General features: G+C 39.0%; 1 protein-coding gene across 5 annotated transcripts in view; it reads left to right on the top strand.

The window, feature by feature from the left end:
- MKX (mohawk homeobox) overlaps positions 1-25,345 on the top strand; it is a 56,250-nt gene that overhangs the window by 12,746 nt on the left and 18,159 nt on the right. For all 5 annotated transcript variants that reach the window (XM_074943409.1, XM_074943414.1, XM_074943412.1 and 2 more), the window contains exons 4-5: positions 2,341-2,494; positions 3,763-4,098. In XM_074943409.1, the coding sequence (XP_074799510.1) occupies positions 2,341-2,494; positions 3,763-4,098 (490 nt within the window). The remainder of the gene's footprint in view (positions 1-2,340; positions 2,495-3,762; positions 4,099-25,345) is intronic.

Here is a 25,345-nt window from a genome sequence, read left to right as displayed (position 1 = left end):
AATTAGTGCTCTGAAATTTGGTAGGTTCTTGTCCCAAGATCAGGCTCAGTATTATCAGAATTGCTGCTTTGGGAGCCCCATGGGCCATGGCAGTGACAACAACATTCCCAGTCAGGGAAGACTTTCTATAACTATAAAAGTTTTATTATTAAAATAATTAGTCCAATAAGTAAACCAATCCTAACAAATAAAGTCATGTAATATGTATAATGTTGTCAAGATGGCTCACACCATCTCAGGTATATACTTGGGGAGAGCTCTAGAAGTTGAGACATATTTTATTCTGAGTCTGGCATGCTGATGAAGAACTCCAGTGGGTGTACCTGAGACGAGATGTTTTATAGCCCTTGATGGTCCTCATGTATATGTATGCATAGCTCTTCCCTCCTTTACTATATCTTAACTTATTCCCCCTCATAATATTGGAGTGCCCTTATCCTATAGGTGAATATATTAATTAAGCAATGCTTATAAACATATACATCAATTGGATTACTGTGGTTATCTGCAGCTGAGCATCTGATAATGTTCCCTCCAAAAATACTCGAATCTGATACAAACTGCCTTCTGGGTCACTTACCAGCAGTTCGAAACACTTGTGACTATTACAAAACAATAAACAAAGTCTTATGCCATCTTGTGATTTAAGGTCATTGTTAGTTTACTTTCTTATGCTAACTTATTCAGTAGTTACTCCTATCAGGTTGTAAGACCTTATACTTATGCTAACTGCTTAAGCTATTGTTATAGGTCTAGGCCTGTAGGTCTCTAGCATTTCTGCTATCCATTCCTTAAGCCTTTATCTTATGATTACTGATAAAATTACTACATGGCTACATAATGACAGGTTTCAGAGTAGCAGCCGTGTTAGTCTGTATTCGCAAAAAGAAAGGAATACTTGTGGCACCTTAGAGACTAACACATTTATTTGAGCATAAGCGTTCGTGAGCTACAGCTCACTTCATCGGATGTAGCTCACGAAAGCTTCTGCTCAAATAAATGTGTTAGTCTCTAAGGTGCCACAAGTCCTCATTTTCTTTTTACATGGCTACAGGTGATTGAACATGCATTAGCTGGCTTTGCAAGGTAATAGGCCATGGTATCGTGCTGAAATCAGTGTGAATCACCTCTTTTACAGCTCTCTGTGTTAGAACTCTCACAGCACAAACGTAGGGGGGGCCTTGTGGACAATCCAGAGATCCCTCACATTCTGCTTTTCAAGTAATGCGGCTTTGCATCCTTTCTGAAGAGAGCCAATCAAAATACAATTAACCCTGGCAGAAGTAACCTGCACTCTAAAGTCCTTCTACATGATTAGTTTCTATTGAGATTTCCAAATTTATAGAATGTAGGTGGCTTGAATCTCTTTACTTACACCAGTGTAGCTCACTGATATCAATCAAGTTTCTCCAGTTTTACACTCATTTAAGTGAAAGTGGAATCAAAGTCAGCATTTCCCCAAATACTGCAAACATTACTATTCAAAGTCACTGTAAATACATGGGATCGTTTCTGGAATGTTTGCACAATGTAGGTGACTTGTCAGAGTCTATAGCATGTGTAACATGCTTCTTCACTTCATTAACACACAAAGTACTACACAATATTGCAACCCTCTCTTTTTTAGTCTCACTTCTTGGAGCCCGTGTATATCAGAAGGCACAACACATGTGTTAAATAATTTTTGTCCATTTTGTCATATCTAACTATTTGAAAAATATTGTTTTGGATAATTATCTATAGATCAATGTCTAGGTTTCTACAGTGACTCTAAACATGGTATGTTCCCTACATGCTGCTCCCTTTACCTTCTTGTCATCCATCATAATGTGCCAGCACAGCAAATGGCAGAATTTAGTCATTTATGTCAACATATTGAAAAGGGTTTATATTTTACTCTTTTATTATACACATACTTTATAGTCTAAGAATAGATGTTGCAATGTCAACTGGTAGATGATCTAACATTACTTTAATTTAAAAAACTAATAGTATATTGGAGTTCCTTTAAAAATTTCAGTATATTATCTTTTTTCAAAGATGCTGAAGTTAATATAAAAGGGACTTTATGGAAGAGTTGAATTAAAACTGACTATTATTAATAACAAGTGCTTGCTAATGCTTCAGAAAGAGTATTTGTCAACTGAAGGCCTGATCCTGCACTCCTGTCTCAGGCAAAATTCTCCAGTCTCATTAATTGAGTTTAACACACACTCGGGCCTTGATACATGTGAATACATTTCAGTCATTTTCACAAAGCATACATGAAACTTGTAAAACAATTAGCAGATTAGATTTGTAATTTTTTTGAGGAAAAACGTTGCATTTGTTTTTATGTAGGTATCAAACTGGTTTGCCAATGCAAGACGTCGCCTAAAGAATACAGTCCGGCAACCAGATCTCAGCTGGGCTTTACGAATAAAGTTGTACAACAAATACGTTCAAGGAAATGCTGAAAGACTTAGTGTAAGCAGTGATGATTCGTGTTCTGAAGGTTTGTTGATATTTTTATGTTAACTTTGTTCCATGTTTCTATGTGAAACTAGAAAATATCAGATTCTTCAGAAAGGATTCCGATCTTTCACAAAAAGCTTTCAGTGCCATAGGCTTTATTTTTCATGAGCAGCATGCCGAATTCTGTTTGGAGCTGTACACAAGTAACTCCACTATAGTTAATAGGATTATATAGTTTAACTGGGGGGGAGAATCTGGCCATACATTAGGTTTGTTTGTCCTTGCTGTATGTTATTATTAGACAAAATAATGCTTGGTTCTTTGGGTATTAAATAACAGACCTACTCCTTTAGGTCCTAGTACAGCAAAACACTTAAAAATGAGCTTTAAGGACATGGTTAGTCTAATTGAAATCAAAGGGCCTTAATGTTCCTTTGTTTATGTGATATTATATGCTGTTAGGGCCAAATCACTTGGTCACTTTATTAACAAAAGTAGTCTGATTAACTTCAGCTGAACTTCTCACATAGTAAGGTCAGCAGGATTTGGTTTGTAGTGTGATCATAGAAGAAAAAGCAGTCCTTGGAAAATTCCTTCACATTTCCTCTCCTCAGCAAAATGAAAGTGCAGTGCTGTGAAAAATTTTTATATGGCACTCTACTTTTGTTTTCTGAATGTTGATAATAATCATACATGTAAATAATTTTCCAATAATTTTGTTACATGATATATGTATTTATCCACTGTAGTCATATTAGAAATGAGCCAATGCTGCAAAACATTTATGGAAATATTTGTTTGCCTTTAAATGAATTTGTTTCATCTGCACGGGTGTTTTTTTTGTGTTCACTTTCCATAAAAGTTTAGTTGCAGGAATATTGTTTGAAGAGCAAATTTTAAGCAAATATTTCAGAGTGTTCATGGGAAATAAATTTCAAATTCACAATTCTTAGCAAACACAATGTTAAGAATTAAGCTAATCAGATCAGGGTATTGAAAGATACCATGTGATTTAGTTGACTGTTCAAATTTCAAATATCAAATGCATGGAATGCACTGTTCATATAAAAGTTACAGACAAAGCATTATTTCTAAAATTGTTCAGAAAATAATTTAGAATAGGTAAAACATTTGAGAAGATTATGATCTGCTTATGGACAATTTGTGAACAGGAAAAAGTGAAATTAATTGAGAAATCATTAGTTATGTTATTTGCCTAGCTTTAATCATGTTATATGTATTTAAAGATGCACAGATAAGGCTACTCTATAAATGTTATATAAACCATAATGTATCTTTCTTCTTCAGATGGGGAAAATCCTCCAAGAAACCATATAAATGAAGGGGGATATAACAAACCAGTTCACCACACTGTGATTAAAACTGAAAATTCGGTGATAAAAACAGGAGTGAGACCAGAGACAAGTGCCAATGAGGATTATGTTTCACCTCCCAAATACAAAAGTAGCTTATTGAATCGTTATCTAAATGACTCATTGAGACATGTCATGGCTACTAATGCAGCCATGATGGAAAAAACGAGACAAAGGAATCATTCTGGTTCATTTAGTTCCAATGAATTTGAGGAGGAATTGGTGTCCCCATCATCATCGGAGACTGAAGGCAATTTTGTCTATCGGACAGGTAAGGAATTCTTCATGTATCATTTTAAAACAGTTGGCTCTGTTTGTTAATGTCACCTGAAAATGAATATAGGTGTCCATTCTGCCCTTCATATGAATGGATAACTCCCATTATTGATACATGTGCAATCACATAGTTATAAGCTATTATTGTCATCATCAGAACACCCTCCCCTGATACATCCCAGAACATCATTCCATAAGCAAGACACAAGAAGTAATTCTTCCACTCTACTCTGCACTGATAAGGCCTCAGCTGGAGTATTGTGTCCGGTTCTGGGTGCCACATTTCAGGAAAGATGTGGACAAATTGGAGAAAGTCCAGAGGAGAGCAACAAAAATGATCAAAGGTCTAGAAAAGATGACCTATGAGGAAAGATTGAAAAAAATGAATTTGTTTAAATCTGGAGAAGAGAAGACTGAATATGGGGCAGAGGGGGAGGAATGATAACAATTTTCAAGTACATAAAAGGTTGTTACAAGTAGCAGGGTGAAAAATTGTTTTCCTTAACCTTTGAGGAGAGGACAAGAAGCAACGGGCTTAATTTGCAGCAAGGGAGGATTAGGTTGGACATTAGGAAAAACTTTCTGTCAGGGTGGTTAAGCGCTGGAAGAAATTGTCTAGGGAGGCTGTGGAATCTCAATAAGTGGTGGTTTGTAAGAACAGGTTAGACAAACCACTATCAGGAATGGTCTAGTTATTACTTAGTCCTGTCTTCAGTGCAGGAGACTGGACTAGATGACCTACTGAAGTCCTTTCCAATCCTACACTTCTATGATGATTGTCCATGAAATTAAGCTACCCTGGTGTAAATACCATATTTTACAATAGATATCAGGGACACGTTTTAAAATGGATAGTACAGAGCTGTTGCCCCAGAGGCTGAGGAGGGCATCTGTTGGGGCTGAAGATGGGGGAGGATGGCAAAGAACTCTTGAGACACTCCTTAATCTTTCCCCCCTCAGGGTAGGCATAAAAAGATATATGCAGCCAACATTTTCAGAAGTGGGTGCCCTAGTCTGCGGGAGCCCAGAAGGAAAGTCCTGAGGTATTTAGGGGGCCTAGCCATCCTCTCCCTCTCTCTCCATTAGGAGTCACATGACTGCAGTGCTAGGGTACAATACCACCCTGGCCTCATCAGGATCTAAATCCACCTAGGCATCCTTGGAGTGGGGGAGCATATTTATGTGAGTTACCTGCTCCCCAAGCAGACCATGTGGATCCCTTCCTTCCTGCTTACATCAAGCTCAATCATCCACAGGATGAGTCAGCCCCAGTGTGCAGCTGGTTATATGACCTCTTGGGGCTTATAATCGTTAATCACCTCCTACTGCTGCATACATTGGCAAGTGGCTTGGCCCTGTTGTTGCTGTACTACCTAGGCACCACACACTGTGCTCATGCAGTTTTAGGCTTTGCTCTCAGTTTCTTGGTTTAATATTTTTAACATTTAATTTATTCTTTTAATCTTAACAATAAAAGAAAAAATGTTTGTGTCACCCAATAGGCTGTCTGTCAGGAAATCACCACCTTTAATGGGTGTATGTTAGGGCAAGATTTGCACCCTCTCTGGGCTCCGCCACTGCCTCACAGATGGGGGAGAGAGGTGAGGGGAGAAAAGCTCTGCTTTGGAGCTTATTCCAATTTTGGGGGGATGGAAGAAGAGGGCAGTGGCTCCCCTCCATACCTGAAAAAAGTAGAATTTTGAACCTCAAACTTTTGATCTCACCAGCACCAGCATAGGGCCTTCCCACTGGCTTGGGGTCTCCCCACCTGAAGCTGCCCTACCAGGGACTCTGTACTTAGCTTTTAATCCTTTCAGCAGTGGTCATTTTTCTATGGCTTGGAGGGGCTCTGTGGGAAAGTTCATACGGCTCTAGGCTGTGGATTTCCAGATGGGCTGATTGGGAGGGAAAGACACAGGTTCCTCTTGACTTGTCGATAGCTCTTTACCTCTCATCCCTTGCCCATTTCCCAGGATCTCTGTCACTGTGAAGAGTTCTCTGCTGAATATGAGGGGATAAGTACAGTGCTAAGAAGACAGCAATCACCCCTTTCATGCAGATCTTAGGGGGATGATGAATTTAGATTGTGTGGTAATATCAAATCTTATGTAGAACAGGAATGGTGCATGCATAATGAATACATTCAAAAATTAAATTGCTTGATCATTTAACATTATTTTTTGGCATACCAAGAGCATTTGGTCTACATTATGGACTAATCGCCTGCCAAGTTTTGTTTTTAAATCAGAAGTTATTGAAGAAGTTACAGTGGCTTAGACATGTAAACTTCGGATTTTCTATACTTTTATATTGTAACTTTAAAATGGTCACAATGATTTTTTTAAATGTAATAAATTTGCTACTGGGCTAAGTTTTGCTTGTCAGGTTTCAGCCAAGAGTGAAAAATAGGGTCTTTAATGGAAAGGCTGAGACAGCCGTACTATAACCGTTGCAGTGTTAACAGACTGGGCTGTAATGTACGAATAGCAGCATATTTCCCCATAAAGTTAATAACCATGGCATATATGGAATTCATTGTAAGATCTTTTAAAATCACTTTTTAAATATCTTTATTAACTTTTTAAGTGCTACAGTCTTTGATGAGAACAGAACAACTTTTAGGATATACTTTATTCTACCTACACTTATAAAACAGACAAGCAGAAGTTTGTGGAAAGAAAATTGCCAGGTGTGTGCAATGTCATGCAATCTCTTTCCCATGTGTACAGAGCTACTCATAAAATAGTAGATGCAGGTAGGCTGTTTTAAACTGTAAGTTTATAATTCCATTAAAGGGGTTCTGGTGGTGTTATGAGATGCAAGAACAGAGCCTGTTATAAGAAAAAATGTGTGTGTTTTCAAGTTATTTCAAGTCCATTTATGAGAGCTATTTTAGAAATATTTGAAATTACCAAAATGATTGCTAGACAGTTTGAGTTAAAATAAGAAAGTTTTAGTGTTTCAGAATTCCACCTCTCCATTGTTCCCAGAATAATCATGTAGCAGACATGTATGCATGTTCTCAATAATAGCTACAATCCATTCTTGTGATGCCAGATTAGCCGATTATTATTTTCTGATGTCAGTCATAAGTCTCTGATTGCAGAAAGTTAGAGAATGACTTTTTAAAAAGTGAGGCTTACTATACATTTATTGACCCATATAGTTTGTGTTAATAAAATAAATAATTCTTAGCAGACAAGAATTGAATTTCAAACTGTTTGGCATTTTAGTTCATGACAACAATTTATTTGGCATTTAAATAAACTGTGAGTGAAAATTGATTCGCACGTTAGTTTTGAAAAAATATTAGCAAAGTTGATATGTTTATAATGGTAGAAGACATGCCAGAAGAAAATGTTGTTTTGAAGCAAACTATTTATTGTGCATTTTCTTAAGAGCAATTTCTTGTAGCTAATCATGAATTTAAAGTTTACTAACTGCAGCTCGTCCATGTTACAAGTCACATTCTGATTTCAGTTATATCTGTATATCTGGGGTAATTCCATTAATATACTCTGGTGTAACTGAGATCAGAATGTGGCCCTGTATATCTTAATGGTTCTGGCCGAATTAACAGGATATGAGTTCAGTGTCCAATGATAAAAACAAGAAATTGCAATTTAAAATTTATACGGAAAATGGGTTGTACCATTTCCCATTCCAATCATTAATATGCTTATAAAGACTGGACCATATGCTACCCTAGATCCATGTATGGAATTGGGGAGTCCTACCTTGAGATCTAGGCTAGAATGTAACCTATTGTTAAGAGAATGTGTTTGTGTTATACCGCTACATAATTATAGTGAGGTCATGAGAACCAAATGTTAGCATTTTAATACCCACTATAGTCTTCAAAAGAAAACAGAAAGCTGCATAGCTTAAATCTTTTACACATTCTGTATTTGGTTTGTACTTCCCTCAGCCATTTCACTCCATTCTCACATATCATTGACATTGTTAAATAGGAGAACAGACTGAAATGATATGTACCATTGCCAGCTCATGAAATGATAGAACAGTGAAAAAGAGAAAAATATATACATTCATACATATTACTTATGTAAGAGCTTCTACCTTAAGGGATACATATATCATGTGCTGTTATATATGTGTTCAGTTAAGACAGAAAGTTATCTGTCCAGAGTAGTTCTTAGTGCAGATATACTATGTATAGAATTGATCAGCCTCCTGCCTTTAGTTTTATGTATCTCAAGTTTTCCAATATGATTGTGCTTAACCTTTAGTTAAAAAAATATTTATATTAGGTAACCAATTTTTACTGGTCCCTTTGGATAGGTTCCACTGTATATTGTTCTGATGTACTCATTGAATATATGAAGAACTGAGAATCTCATTTATCTATTCTTATTTATTATAATTTATATTGTGGAGGTACTTAGAGGCCAGGTTTCCGTTGTGTTAAGCATTGTACAATAATATAACAAAAAGATCTAACAAGATTAGTGAGATCTGGATGTGTGTCAAAAACCTAAGTTAATCTTTGCCCAATGGTTTATTAAAATTTTAACATTGTAATTATCTTGATATGTTCTTCAAATACTCTATCTGTTGGTCACCTATTGATACAGAATCTTCTGCACTATTACAGGTTAAGGAAATTAAAAAACCACCCAACTTCCTGGAATGTCACTATTTTGTGAGCTAGGGCTGATAAATAAAAGCAAAATTTAAAATAAAAAGAATGAAATGCCAGGATGGAGAGTTTGCAAACTTCTTGAGACAGATGGATTTTCATTAATTTTACTTTATGTGTTACCTAGCACTGTAGGAGAGCCAAAACAAACAAAAATAATGAGGAAATTAAGACTTGCAGACCTGGAAAGGAAGGTAGCTTAAAAAAAAAACTTGAGAGACTGGTTGATTTTGAAGATGTTTGATTTTTATTTTTAGACGTTTGTACTCAGGAGCATGTTTGGTTTCTGGTGTTTTCATTACTGTTGCTTTTTTTTTTTCTCCTTTTTTCCCCCTTTCTCCTTCCTCTTTTCCTTCTTCTGATTCCTGGGAAGTTTGTGATTGACACAGCCTGATCCTGTGCACTTTGTAAGCGCCCTCAACTCCCACTGAGTTGCACTGGGAGCTGAAGGTGCTTAGCACCTCAACTTTGTGGGAGGCACTCAGCAAATTATAAGATCCGGCCCATGATCACCAATGTCATTTATGCCTCTGTGTGTGTGTGTGTTTGTGTGTGTATGTACTCTACAGAACATTCTGATTCTGTGTTGTCCTTGCCAACTTTTCCTCTCAATTTAATATTTTCAGAAATGAACATGTACTTTTAAAATGGGCTATAAAATCTAAAGCATAACCTAAATACAATGGAACCTGTCTTGAGGGGCCAGCAAAAATTTCTAGTATTAATGATTTCTGCAAGTTTGAACTAAATTGTACAGGAATCCTTGGGGATACTTTAAAATAAATGGTCACTTAAAACCAACTGCAGGAGGTCCTAGCTGCAGACCCCAGTGTAGTCAAGAACCAAAATTGGGAAGTGGAATATCAAATATAGTATTTAATGCACAAAATGCTAGAACTGAAATTTGAAGGTTACACAGTTTAAATAACTTTGCTAATGGAACTTTACCTTTTGCATTATCAGATTGGGCAATATTGCATTAATATAGATTTTCTTTGGGAAGGGATTGCATTTAATTTCTTTATTGTTGTTTTTAGAAAAAAGAGAAACAAGAAATTACCTGTGCTAAAATGGGCAGTATCAGTTTAAAAATATATCTTATGTTGTAAACAAACTGTGAGAATGTTAAAACTCAAGTTGGCTTTTCACTACTTAAGCTGTTTGCACACTTTTGAATTTCTTTCCGTTTTGACAATGAAAATCATTTAAGTCAATTTCACAGTTGTTTCTAGTCAGTTTCTCTTCTTGCTTCTACTGATGGCAAGGCAAAATTCCCATGCACTTTAATAAAAGCAGGATGAAGCCAGTTATTTGGTTGCAGACAGTTTTGTTGCTGGGTAGCAGCACATTGTTTTTCATGTTTTTTGCTGGCTTTATCAATACAGCAGAGAAGGATATATATTTTTAAATTAAAACTTTGAATTTGAAAATTCAAATTCAAATTAAAATGTGACAAAAAATCCAGAGAAATCTAAAAATGATGGGTTAATCAATGATTGTGTGCCTACAGCTTTCTCCTGCCATCGATATTATGACAATGTGTGTTTAATTGAGACCATTACAGTTTCCCTCATACAAATGTTCTTACCACTAGGTTGAAAGCTGCCCAGGATCTTGTGCCTGCCCAGGATCTATGTCTGGCCAGGTGGGAAAAATATACAGTGCTGTCATCATGGGACAGCACTATTGGCAGGTGCCTCTGAAATGGTAGACAACGCCAAGAGAGTATGCCCAAACATCATTGGCCGTTGCTTACACCTTTTTATGTTCATATCCTCCCTCAAATTTAGCAAATGCTCCAGTCCTCAGTGAGGACTATGCCCCTGCCACGTTTCAGACTTCATCCATCTAAGCTTATTGAAAACATGTGGTTAACCTGTGTACTAAGGGGAAAGAATATCTTTTTCCCATTTTCCCCATTGTCCAAAATGACTGAAGAGATTTTGCAGAAAAGAAAGAGAAAGAAAGAAAAGAATAAGAATTGCCTTTAAAAAGAGGCCAGCCCAAAATATGACTGTTTCAGGAAGTTATGAGTGTGTGAAAACAGAAGGTTAGATTGGTCATAAATTGTTTTTCAGCTTCAGCAATGGATAGCATGACCAATAATTACTATAATAAGGAAATTAGAATAAGACAATTAACATTTAAATAAGGAATATTCAATGAGCGTGTAGAAACTGAAAAGGAAACTGCTTTAGAAACTGATTTAGTTAAATGAGTTTAACACCTGTATGAGGGCACTCTTGTTGCAATTTAGACTATTGGTTAAGTTTAGTCAATAAATTATCAATTTAAGGGGAGATTTCAAAGGCACAAAGGAAAGGTACATGTCCAACTCCCATTGAAAGTATATGGAGTTGGGTACTTAACTCCCCTTTGTGCCTTTCAAAATCTACTTCAGAAACTAAATTGATATAAGACCCTCTTAAACCAGAGTGAGAAGGTCCACACAGATGTTTGTACCAATTAAATAAATTCATTTTGAAACAGATTTAGTTAAGTCAGTACAATTTTCTCATGTGGAGAAAGCCTAATATCCAGTCCTACAAACCCTTACTCATGTCAGTGATTCCCACTGAAGACAGTGAAATTACTTGCTTAAGTAAGGACTGCTCACAGCATTTACAGGGTAGGGTAGGATGCACACCAAAATGCGCTCCCTGCAGTCTTGAATGTGGGGGCTTTGTCTGGCCAGTGGAAAGAAAAGGAGTTGCGGCATCTTTAAGAGCCCCCGCCTTGGGTTAAAAGGGGAGGGAAGGAGGTGCATCACCTGAGCCAGGAGCTGACTGGAAGGAGCTCAGGTGGGATACTGGCCATGCACACCTGGGGGAGGGAGAATACTTATATTCCATTCCCTCCAGACAGAGCCCTCTTTCATGCTGGAGCAGCAGCACCCTGGGCTCAGAGTAGGATCACGTGTTTTGGTCTGCTATTAGGCGTTGGACTAATCACCTTTTTTGGGACTGAGAAGGAATTTTTCCCTCACTGCCAGATTGACTGGGGTGGGGGTGGTGTTTTCTGTCTATGTCAAAGCAGCTCATGGATGTGATGGGGTAGGGTCAGGAGTTCGGTTCAAGTTGTCACAACTTGGCATGTATCCAGTGCACATACTCATTCTGTTGGGCATCTGGTTCCCCAATAAACTTGGAATTGGAAGCAGATTCAGGGGAAGGCATCACCTAAAGAAGCTGGGGAAAGGAGGTAAGGCTCCTAATGTCTGGTACAGGAGGGAGACAACCTGCTTTCCTCAGCCCCTTAGCACTCATACAAGATGAGGGCAATGGGGTCCCAGCAATGGGTTGGGGCCAGGTTGGGAGGGGGGAGGACTGAGAGCAGTCCTCCCATAACAGGTGGAAATGATTAACAAAGGAATGATGACCTATACCGTATGAGTTATTGCTGGGTAGTGCCCAGATGAGTTAAGTTAATAAAGTTGCAGCCTAATTAAACTGCATCCCTTGAATCCTGTCTGTCTTCCTGCATGTACAGAACAATAAAAGCAGGGACTCCTAATACAGCAGACAAAGGGAAAAATTCTTGGGCCCACAGAAAGTCAACAGAAGGCTCTGAGCATAAGTGACCTGCCATAGTTCTGCTGCTTGGGGAGGAATGGTGCAGAGGCCGTAGAGAACAGAGATCTGGAGCAATCTCCCCATTGGGTCCATGGAAGGGTTGGGGGATAAAGCTGGGACATGGCACCTTTCAGATCCACTGGAACTCCCTTGTGTATTTATGGGGGAGGTTTGGGGCAGGCATGTGCAGTGGCCACAAAACCATTCTACCGATGCTTTACCATCTGGGAGGGGGAGGAGGAGAGAATCTGTTTTCTCCGACTCTTGGGAAGCCCTAATGCAAAGCCCTTTTACCAGGTGTTTGTGGAGGAGGGAGGAGTTGGGGCAAAGAAAGTGAAAAATATGACATGAGACAAAGAAAATTCAAGCGAAATGTGAAGGGAAGAAACAAAACAAATTTCCACAGATAAAAACATGTGATTCCACTCCGTGGGGACTGGCTTTTAAATCACATGCTTCACTTTATCATTGACAAGAGAGATTCTACTTTCTAGTACACATTTGTAGCTGGAGACAGACTAAACTGCTACTTTGCTGAGCTTGAACTGGCAACACGCTTGTTGTGCCTGACACTGAAATGTTCCTGTTTTGTATAGTGGATTTTCTATGGCTCATCGCTCATGGAAGCTTCCACTCATACACTCACACCTGCATGTACAGGTAATAACATTGTCATGGGCAAAACACCTTTTTGCTTGGTGAATTTTACACCTAAAAATTCCACTCATCTTGTGTGTACACATGTTAATGCACCAAAGTGTATATGCAGGTGTGCAAATGCACCCAAATGAACATGCACAATACGTGGAACTGTCATCCGAACATCCATTCCAGGATGGGGGTGTTAGCAGGAGGGGAATGAAAGAGGCATGTATTTTTAGCATTCCTTCCAGTAAACTTAAAGGAGTGGGGAGCCTATAAAAATTCATTTCATTCTGGAAAAATGTCTGAATTGAAACTTCATACCTGGGATGGTGTTTCTGTGTGTTCCATTCTGTTTTCACTGTTTGATATAAATAAAACAACTCCTGGTGACATACTGGTAAATTCTACTTGTACCATGGTCTATTGGATTGGCCTGTGTCCTTCTACAGTATTAGAGAGGTGCTGTTGATGCTACTATATTTAAGGTTGTATTGGTGTTTCCATTAAAATCCCTTTTAATCCAAGACTTTATAACCCAGCTGTTAAAATTCAGTTTGGACTGAAACTTGGCATAGATGGGAGTTTATTCTCCTATCTGGGTGTAGTGGATTTAAGCAGGTACATCCCAATAATACCAGTCTGAGTTATGCTTGTAAATCCCTGATGTGTTGGTAGGAAAATAAAACTCAAGGCATCTTACCAGGAGTAGAGATGTGTGAATAAATTTACTCCCCTTGTGAAACTGGTGAAAAACTGTTTTTACAATGGTTTGTGGAAAAACAAAATGTTTTTTCTTTCCTTCTTCTGGGTTCTGTCTGTCTGACTCTCTCTCACATACACATACTTCTTTCAGAGAAAAAGAAAGACTGCCATTTTGCTGTGAAAATATTTTAACTTGGTTGACAAATGTGTGAATGTCCTTAGTTTGTTGCCCCAAGATATCATTTAATCACTTCTCATGGTGAAAATTTGTGTTCACTGGTGAAAATGATGAAATTTCTTTATTGATTAGATATACAAATTCATGAGAAATTAATAGTTGATAGTTTCATATAGCTTTTCTTGGGAGCCAGTTTTTTAACTGATTTTTTTTTAAATTAAAGGTTGAACGGTAGGGCAGAAATTAATTATACTTAAAATTCTCTTCAGTATAGCACTGCAAAATCAGTTTTATTCACTATATTTTTTCCCATTTTGGTCTGAAATGTCATGTTTTGGACCCTGCCAGAGTAGGTGGACCAATAATCTTATATGATATAGCAAATCCTATTGCCCATTGTAGGTTTGTGGCTTTTGAAAGCCACACCATAACTTAAAAAACTACTTTATGCGTTTAACAGAAATTTTGAGGTCACTTGTCCATAATGTGAACACCTGAAACATAATGATGGAAGTAGGTTATTGAGACCAGACTTCTGCTCTCACATACATGTGCAAATGGACTCTTACAGGAGACAGTTGACACCAATAGCAAATAGCAATAGATTGAGGGAAGCAGAGCTTTGATCTGTGTGTGCACCAGGTTTAGCCTGGGAATTAGGTTTATAGTCTTTCACTCCAAAATCTCATTAGCTTCACCCTCATAATGATGGGAAAGTTGTCGGATCAACTTATCTTGAGATATTTCTGCCATCTTGAGAGGGGGAAACTCATGAGAACCAGTTTTCGTGAGATTTCTTCCATTTTGGACCAAAAACCATAACTGAAACAGGGAGCCAGTGTTGGATTCAAGTGTATCCATCCCATCCCTCTCCAAAATTCAAACGGGGTGGGATTTAAGGTTCCAGTTTTGGCTTCTCTCTAGTTACAATGATATAGTCCTTCAAGAAAGACTAGATTCCTAAACTTCCATGAATAATAAACGCTAGATATTACTTGATGCCTTTTGAGTTTTTTTCAAGAAGCAGTTGCAGAAATTACCACACATTTTACATAATGTGGGGGTGTCTGAAATATACACTCAATTCACAGACAAGGTATATGTGAGTGAGTTTTATGAGAGACAAAAAGCAAAGCAAACCAACCAACTAAACAAACAAAAAACCCCAGAGAGACAAAAGTTTAAAGCAAGAGACTAAATTGGAAAAGGAAGTTGTATTGCAGAAAACCTGGAAAAGTAAGAACAACCTAAATAAAAAAGAGAAGGAAATGAAAAGCTTGAGGGTTAGAACAGCTGAAAAGGGACACAAAAATAAATAGTTAAAGAAAAATTCTAATGAGTCAGGAAATGTGTTCTCCTTCTTAATTCTTCACAAGCCTTGAACCTTAATATGAAAGACTTCCAGAGTCTAGGTCTTTCACCCATGGCTAGTGGCTAACGTTATGATGACCAAATCTTTTGGTATGGCACTGATTGCCAAGATTCTCAGTTATGACACTAAAATGTACCATTATTTCAAAAGCCAGTTTTCAATCCCTCCCTCCTGCCTCCAAGTTGATTTAGACAACAGATGCACGGAAGGCAAAGCAACATTCAAAATCATCTGTCAGCTGAACCTGGGAGGAAAGATGGCCAGCTGACTATAGCCAAAATTCCTTAAATGTTACAGTGTTTTACATTTCTAAATGTAAAAACTCTCTTTCCAGCATGAAGTACTAGCTAAGTGCCAGAGCTGTGGTATCTCAGACTAGCTTAAAGTTGGAATATTAGAGTCTTGTGGCCATTTGTGACTCTTGACAGATTTACACTATTGAAGTTAAAGTTAAATGTTGTTTTCTCTATTTCCCTTTATTTTGTCTGCTTCCTTCTTTCTCTCTCAGCTACTATTTGTCATCTTAAATCCAGCTTGCTGAAAAAATCAGGGCTTTTTATAAACGAGCTCTGGAGGAGTGAACCACTTCAAGTTCTTTCTGTTCGCAGACGTTTCTCTGTGTTATATTATTATTTGTCTAATGCTAGCAGTGTGCTAGACCAGGGGTTCTCAGAACGATCTTTTGGTGGCCTCAGAGTGCGGCCACCAACCCTTGTTGGTGGACACTCTGATAATTTTTCCAAGCTCAAGGCCTGCCATCCTGGGCTGAAGCCCAGAACTGGAGCCCAGCGGCTGAAACCTGAAGCCCGCTGATCACACACACCGGCCCCATGTGTCTGCAGAGCCTCTGCCTGGAGCCCCCAGGAGGCTGCATGGTGGAGGATGCTGATCTCCTGCTGGTGGTGCCAGCAAACACCAAGGCAGCCAGAATCCACAGCTGGGCACTATGTGGGGGGCGGGGCATTGTTTTGCCCTGCCCCCCACAAGGAGGCTGTCATGGCTGCTGAAAAACTCCCTGGTGGCCGCATTTGAGAAATGCTGTGCTAGACACTTTCTGGACAGATATAAAGACAAAGGGTAAAATGCTGGCCCCACTGAAGTCAATGGGAGTTTTGCCATTGACAGTGGGGGTCAGCGTTTCACCGCAGGTTCCTGAACAAAAATAGTCACCCTGCACTAGATACACAAAGCCCTTAGGCATTTCAGTGCTCAGCATTGCAACGCCTAACTCATAGCTGCTCTGCTGTCCAATGCAATTCATTGTCCTGGATTGGGTGCCCCAGAGAGCTAGCTACCTTCTCAAAAGCCAGCAAGCAGGGAGCCACCTAAATGCAGAGGACGGGGTGGGGCTTAAGACCCAGGTCCACAAAGGTACTTAGGTGCCTGACAGGCCAGAGGTAGGCACCTATCTTAGCTTGGGATTCTCAGCTGTGAACCCTCTCCTGGAGTTAGGTGTCATAGCCAGGCCATTCTTTTCTTGTGACGGGGAGGGGGAAGAGGAGGGAGAGAGAGATTGATAGAGATCAATCTCCCTCCCTTCTTATAGCCAATGGCCAGGCACTCATCTGAGATTTGGCAGACCTGTTTTCAAATCTCTACTCTGTTTGATTTGGAGTAGAGACTCCCACATCTCAGGTGAATGCAGTGTTGGTTGGTGGTATATTATATTAGTGATGCACTAAAATTCACTGCTCTCCTACTTTTCTCTCTTTTATGTTGCTTAGATGGTGTCTCCATTGATTAGGACATAATATTAATAACTTACTTGGATTGTCAGATAAGATCACGTAAAGGACGGTTTAGTCCTTTAATATTTTTTGCTGACAAAACATTCATTGACTTCAGTGGAGTTCCTGACAGCAGTAAAAACACAGCAGTAAAAACATTGTTTTCCCTGTGGTTGTACAGGGGTAAATGAAAGCACAGTTTAGCTCATTTAGTTTCTTTTCATGGGAATAACGTATATCATTGGTTTGTCATACAACTTGGAGTCCTCATCCTTCAGTAATATTTGTTGGTGTAATTGTCATACCATCATCATTATCGACTCTCAACAGTATTGAATATTTAGTAACACTTTTGAACTGGAAATATATGAGAAATGCTATCGAACCCTGGACATTTCAGGAGATTGAATTTGTACATGTAATTAGTGCACTCCACTATATTGTATATTTATTTATTTGGCTCTCTATTGTGATAACACCTTCTGCAATATTAAAGTCAGTTGCATTGTCTTCCTGCTTATTTAACTACTTCAGCTAGGATCATTTTAATTGTTACCCATTAGAACATTTCCTTTAGCATTCCTAAAGCTAAAGGAAATGCTATTGGTTAGGAAATCTTGCCCTGATGTTTTATTCCTCTCCCCAGGTTATTATGCTTCACCATTACAATGAAGTGTTCCTATTATAGGCCCAATCCTGCTTTTCTTCCTTACCCCAAACATCCATTCAAGTAAATGAAAGTTGGAGTTAAGTAAAGAGTTTAGTACACTCCTGAGGGAATTCTAATTAAATATTCTGCATCAAAATATTAAAATTTCTATGCACAATATTTTAAAATTCTGCATTTTTGTCAAAATAATACAATATAATCACACCATTTTCAATTATTTGCTGACAAGTATTTTGAAATAAATTACCAAAATAATTGAAAATGATGTGGTTATATTGTTATTGTGTTTCTGTGTTATTTTGACAATTAAAATATGCAGAACTTTGCAACATTTTAATTTTTTTATTTTTTTGGTGCGGAATTCTCTCAAGAGTACCAGGGTTCTGTGTGGCACAATCTGGGTGTGGGCAGCTTGGTGGGGGGTCTGGGTACAGGGGGAGAAGCTGGATCCACAGGGCCTCGGTGTGCAGTTCTGAGTACAGGTGGAATGAGACTCTGCAGGGGAGTCCCTCCCACTAAGCCTCATCCCCTTGCACCCGGAAACTCCCCCCCCTCCTCGAGCTACCCCCTTCCTCCCCGCCAAGCTCAGCTTGAGGTTGGCTCAGCCTGTGGGACATGCTCTGCAGAACCTTACATGTCTTTAGAGCTTCAGTAGAGCTTTATGAAAGTCGAATGCCCCAGGACCACAAACACATAGTAATTGTTTATAGAGAGCAAGAAAAATAAAACTTCAACTTCCTGTGATATATTGTGTATCATCTATATGTGGCATATTGTTACACTCCAGTACCTTCAAAACTACAAGTGCTTAAACTAAAGAGCTAAATATAATTTAGTTAGTAAAAATATACCTTAGTTATAATAAAATGATAATAGTGGAACTTGGCAACAGAGTAGCTAATAAATACTACACTTCTGAAATGTGACTGGAATCCAAGTACATACTATTTTACTGTGTAGTTAAGCATGTGGCAGGACATACTAGAGCAAGATTTTCTTTTTGTCTTTTCAGTGGAAAACTAGAGTTCTTTGTTTAAGTGGGGCCTGATGGGAATTTTTAAAATAAAAACAAGGAGCTAAAGAATTAATTCCATTCCTTTTTGCCAACTTTTTTTCTCCTTCAAGCCAAATTATCGATTAATGGGGCATTAAATGTCAAATACTACATAGATGTTTTCTTACCCTTTTTATTTAGGGTTACTTCAATCATTTCTAGCTGGTACTTCAAATACCGAGATATTCCACAAAGAAAGAGAATACCCTTTCCAAAGTTTTGGCCTTATAACAATAAAGGTCAGTGCTATGAAAGACGGGAGATTTACATATTTAGTCCTATTTCTATTTTTTTAGAAATCTCCTCCCATTAGCCTTCTTTGTTCTGAATCTCAGTCTTTTGTCATCTTCATTAGCTGTCGCCAGTCTGGCACAGCTAACTGAATGCTTGACCATATTTTTGTCTGGCTATAGTTAAATAGTGATCTGACAATAGAATACTTTTCTCTAGGTTTTCCTTCTTCCCCTAGGGAACAATACTTCAAGGGCAACCTGCTTGTCCAGCATATGAACATGTGGAAAATCCACTGCTATGCACTAATGATTTTCAGATGGGCCATTGTTGCTGAAAATCATCCCAAGAGTAGCAGCTTCTCCATAATAGCACCTAACTATTCTGAGACCACATTGCCAATACTTGGATCTGGAATAAGACCCTTACATTAATGTGTGTAGTGGTGACATGCTACATTGCATATACCTAACAGTAAATAGTTTTAATCAAGAAAAGTGGGTAAATTTTCCTGCTGTGGCGTCGTTGTAGTCTGGAATAATCCTACATTTATTTCAGCATAAAAACTTAAACATTGGAAAAAGTAAGATTACGCCAATGATCCACGACAGTAATGGCAAAAGCATCCTAAATATTGTTCATAAATTAATTACTTTCACACATTTGCTTTAAATATTTATGGGTAATATTGCCTCACACTTGGGAGAGGAGAATGAATTTTAAATTTCAAACAGTTTCTGTAACTATTCTGTTCAGAAAACACATTCTTTTTAAACAACTTTCACTTTTAATCTATAATTAAAGCCAAAGTTTTCTTTTAATTTGAAAAGCTTGTCCTTGGACTAAAATAACATGGAACATTTTTAAACATCGATCCAAACTGCTGTAGATACATTTTATTTAAACCACAGAGCCTGCAGTTAGATTCCTTACTTTGCCAGACAGACTACAAATTGTAACTGTGGCAGTAATGACTGAATTTCTGGATGCTGTTCTACCAGTAAGGAGGGTTGTTTTTCTGGAGTTATTCCTCCCTTTGGGCCCTATTCATGAATGACTTAATCCCTGTGTATTATCAAATGTTGTGCAAGTTACTGTGCACAGAAAAAATCATGCAATGCTTCTCTCCCTTATGTTCCTTACATGGAATTGGTATGCTCACCTTGCAGGCAGTGGGACAGAAGAGAGGATGGAAAGACAGCAGCAGCAAAAAAGCATGCGAGTGAAATAAAAGGGGTGAGGCAAAGAAAACAGATAAAATTTTGAAAAATTGGGTGTGCACATTGGACTAGTCCTTAGACTGATTTAACTTGCCCAAGTATCACCAGCTGGAGATGGAACAGAACTTAAGGCTTGGCAGTGTTACAGGGCTAATATTTTCACCATGAAAAAAATGTTCCAGAGTAGTTTCCAGCGTATTGGGTACAAACATGATTCCTTTATGCATGTCTTTTGTTCAGCCTGTTTCTAATGGAGATTAAATATTTATTGTAGCGATGGGCAGACCTCAAAAGGTTCAGAAGTTCAGTGCATAGTATATTTTTCTGACCTTCCTGGGCCAAATTAATTCGTGGTGTAATTCTACTGATTCAAGTGAAGTTAAGCCAGGAGTGAGTCTGATTCCTCCTTTGTTTGAAACTTAAGACAAAAAGGCTGCCTCACAAGATTTCCACTACTTTATGGTGTTGGCCTGGTCCTAAACACCACACAAGTAACCTCTCTTGTGGTATTTTAATGTTTCTGCTGTAAGACCCAGCAGAAATGGGATAGTGTAGAAGTTAACAATTTTTTCTTTTTTTTTAAAAAAAAGCTTTGTCTAACACTTTTGAACCTCAGCAAAGGTATGGGTTGTGTTAGGTTCCATCCTGGGTGAAGGTTGAGGCTGTATCTTATTTTATCTGAACTGTTGTTTTCAACTCTAATTTGTTGTGGCCAGTGCAAGAAAATCCCATATTCCATGGCCATCCAGGGTATTGATTTTGGATACATCTTTGTTACAATCCTGTACACAATCAAGACTCCCTTTCCAGCAAAGGAATTGGTAGCAAGTATGTATAATGTCTTGATTCATGTGCTTAATTCCCATTGCTATCACTATGTGGTGTAGTCATTTACTTCTGTTTTAAGAACATAAGAATGGCCGTACAGGGTCAGACCAATGGTCCATCTAGCTCAATATCCTGTCTTCTGACAGTGGACAGTGCCAGATGCTTCAGAGGGAATAAACAGAACAGGGCAATTTTGATTGATCCAGTCCCAGATTCTGGTGGTTGGAGGATTAGGGCCATCCAGAGCATTGGGTTGCATCTCTGTTCTAGCCATTGATGGAGCTGTTCTCCATGAACTTATCTGATTCTTTTTTTAACCCAATTATACATTGGTCTTTACAACATTCCATGACAACGAATTCCACAGATTGATTGAGCATTGTGGTGAAAAAGTACTTCCTTTTATTCATTTTAAACCTGCTACCTATGAATTTCATTAGGTGACCTCTTGTTCTTGTGTTATGGGAAGGTGTCCTGGGGTCACTCACCACATTGGCATCTCTTGCTGGGCATTATGGGAATTAGCTTGGTCCCAGCTAGGGTGACCAGATGTCCCGATTTTATAGGGACAGTCCTGATTTTTGGGTCTTTTTCTTATATAGGCTCCTATTACCTCCCACCCCCTGGCCCGATTTTTCACATTTGCTGCCTGGTCACCCTAGTCCCAGTGTGTGCACCCTCAGGTGGTGGTAGCTCTCCCATCCTCGCCTCCACTTGCAGACCCATTATGGCTCCTTTCAGTCGGCATCTGCTTCGTGGCACAGCCCCTCCGGCCATGCCACCATCTGGCTTCCTCCCCTTCCTGGGGACTCCTCCAGCAAGAGTCGAGCCACTCCTCACAGTGGCTTGGCAGTCCACAGCCAGGCTGCTCCTTCAGCAGCTAGTGGTGGGGGCAGACCTGTCCATTACTCCAGGCCCCACCCCAAGGACCCTGCAGACAGCAGCTTCCTGCAGCCTCTTCCTTCCAGCTCACTGTCTCTATTCCCTGGGCCACTTCCACGGAGCCTCATTTCCCTCTGCTCCTGCCTCTGGTTCCAGCTCCTTTGCCCTCTTCGCAGGTCCTCAAGCCTGTAAGTCCTGGCAGCCCATCAGGAGCTCTCACTAACTTTTCCGGTCCCTGCTAGCACCTGTCCTTCCCCAGATGCTGGTCTCTCTGTAGCCCTCTAGGAGGATAGTCTTCTCCCTAGGGCTCCCTGCAGCAGATTAACTCACTCTGGTCTGCAGCTTCCATTTATATGGACTGGCTGGGCCCTGAATTGCTGGTCCAGCCACCGCCTAATTGTCTGCAGCCGCCATCCTAATTGGCTGTTTCCCCTGCAGCCACTCTTTTGGCTGCCTGTCACTCAGCCTCCCCAGGCTGTTTTTAACTCTCTCAGGGCCAGTGCGGGGCAGGCGCCCCGTCACAGAAGGGATAAATAACACTTCCCTATTCATTTTATTCATATGTGATCATGTCTTTTTTAGATGATACTTTTCACTTTAGCACTGACTGTGAACTTACAGGATTTACCCTCACTCTTCAGGTAGCATGTTGTTTGGGCCTCCTGCTGTGTCATTTCATCTCTGTGATATCATGAAGTGGGGGAAGAGGCAAGAGAAGGAGGAAAGAACAGAGGTGGAGAAAAAGGCTTTGTGGCCAGGAGGCAGATAAGGAATGGATAATAAGGAACAGTGAGAAGCTGATGGGGAAGGACAGAGATTAGGAAAAGGAAGAGAGGAATGGGAAATAAGCACTGGGAAGGAGAGAAAAAGAGGAGGAAAAGGAAAGGGAAGTGTTGGGGGAAGGAGACAGGAAGAGAAAATGCTGGAGAGGGCAGAGAACTGGTAGAAGTGTTGGGGAAGACCTGGGGTTTCACTGGGGCAAATCTAGGCAAAAAATCTAGGCAAGCATAGAAAATGTCAACCTTCCTATGGAGTAAATGAAAAAGTGGCATCATTCTTTACACAGCACTTTCCATAAAAGGACATGCTTTTAAGAAATGTATTTCACCACCCAGCCTCTGGCAGGCACCTGTGAGTCCACTCACTGCATGTCTGCACTGTTTTTACATGTAACATGGGATCAAAGTAAGCACACTTTTTCTCTAAGGATTGGTATGACCTGATCAGGATACAATAAGAATTGATATAAATCTTTGCTCAGAATTTAAAACAAACCTGATCTTATTTGGAGTTTGGAAAAGGCTCAGTTGACTTCTTTTTTTTTCTTTTAATTTTCCAGTACGTCTGCACTTCCTGATTTTGGCAGGAAGAGGATGTGCTGAAATACTATGACAAATGCTGTACTCACAGTGTTCTTGGCCTAACCGAACCCAAACCTGGAGGTATTGGAAATCTCTCACAGAGGCATGTCTTCAAATTTATAGCCTAATTTTCAGCCTACTGTAAGGTGGTTTGGACATGTTTGGATGCATCTCTGACCCAATAGTCCAAATATTTTGAACTTTACCCCATAATTCCTTTTCTTTCTGTCACCTCTGCAAATTGAATTTCTTGTTTTAAGACACATTAGAGACTAACAAATTTATTTGAGCATAAGCTTTCGAAAGCTTATGCTCAAATAAATTTGTTAGTCTCTAAGGTGCCACAAGTACTCCTTTTCTTTTGCGAATACAGACTAACACGGCTGCTACTCTGAAACTTGTTTTAAGACGTTTAAGACTGCCATCTATAAGGCCCAGGAAGAAAATTCACCTACCCCATTCCACAGGCTTTGGACAGTTGGTAAGGAGCATTACAGGATCTTAGCCTTCCTCTGAAACATCAAGTATTGGCTATTGGCACACAAAGGACATCACACTAGATGGTCCAATAGTCTGATCTGGCATGGCAAATCCTACATTCCCATATAATTCATTTTACATGTGTATCCAAGTGTATAAATGTATGTCATGGCAGATCAGACTATCCATATAATTTTAAACTTAAATGGAACATCAACAGAACCTTTGTTCTCCCTTCCCGCTTCCCTGGCCCCAAAATATCACTTTTAAAAGAAATAAATTATCTGGATTAAAAATGCTGTCTGTGGTGGTGAGTGGGTGGTTCTGTTTACTCTGCCACATTATATAGTACCACTTCTACTCCTTGTTTGGACAGCAGTCACAAGACCTAGATATCAAGCTGTGAAAGTTATTTTTCTTGCAGCAGTCTCTCTCTTTTTGGCAGGCATTTCTATCAGTGACTTTGGAGATGCCTCTGTTTTTGTCATGTGGTTGGGCTGATGATGAGATTTCTGTGCTGCTTCATTTTCCTGGATTCAGTTGGTCTTTGAGTCTTCTTCAGTTCTGAGTAATTGGTACACTCTTGAACGCATGCAGATTTGCATCACAACCTAATAAGGTCTTAATATAAAGTCTCTGTAAGAAAATAGCCTCAAAAGAAAGAATTCATTGTGCTGTTCCACATGATAAAAATCTGTTTTCTGTCTCTGCAGCTACCCACATCCAAAAACACATTCCATTTTTTATAACAATTTTCATTTGTGAATCAAGGCAAAATGAGAGGAAATGACTGGGGTATAATCGTCCCATCTAGAAACATTCATTTTAGTCTTGTAAACACAGAGCTAGAACTGTGTAAACAAGTGTCTTAATTTTCTTTAAACTGAATATTTTAGATGTCAGAGGTAGACAAGCTGCTTATATCAATACCATATGCTTTTTATTGCATCAGTGGCTGTCTCTTTATTTAATATTCTGATCAAAAAGATAATTTTTCAAAAGCATGTTAATTTTATAAAATCCAATAATCTCTCTCTGTCTCTCTTCCCACCCCCTCACCCCATCTACAGTTTACTCTCCTACCCACCATCCTAATATCTGAGCACCTTGCATTAAAATCAATAGCAATACTGAAGTCCCTAGTGGACTTCAAGGAGTCTCTGGCATGTCTCACTTTTTGAGGTCAAACCTCTTCTTCAGGTATGTTTGTGGGGATTGGTACAGGTTTAGCAATAGGAGAGGGTATCAGTGGGGGAATGAGAGCTAAGGATTATAATTTATTTATTTAGTCAAATTACTAATTTATAATACAAAATACATGGACCAAATAATATCTTTAATGTTGCAAAATTCCTGTTGACTTCAAAGAAGAACTAGGCCTACTTAACTACAAGCATTATATGTAAATGTCATCAAACCAAAATCTGCCTGATCTAAAGAGAAAATTGAGTTTGGATTATAGCATCCAAGAGTGTGAGCAATGTATGTTAATTTTTCATTGTATAAATAACAGCCAGCAAAGTAAATAATACATGTTTAATATGCAATACACATATGTAACTTAGGCACTGCAATGAGGTTTTGCTTCTTACCTAAGCTTACATAAGCTTTAATCTGAGGTTTATTCTCTTGAGATAACTGAGCAATATATACTTGCATG

The sequence above is a fragment of the Natator depressus genome, chromosome 2, assembly GCF_965152275.1.
Source record: "Natator depressus isolate rNatDep1 chromosome 2, rNatDep2.hap1, whole genome shotgun sequence".
Taxonomy (NCBI): domain Eukaryota; kingdom Metazoa; phylum Chordata; order Testudines; family Cheloniidae; genus Natator; species Natator depressus.
Note: the sequence above shows the minus strand (reverse complement) of the source record. Positions and strands in the feature narration are given on the sequence as shown.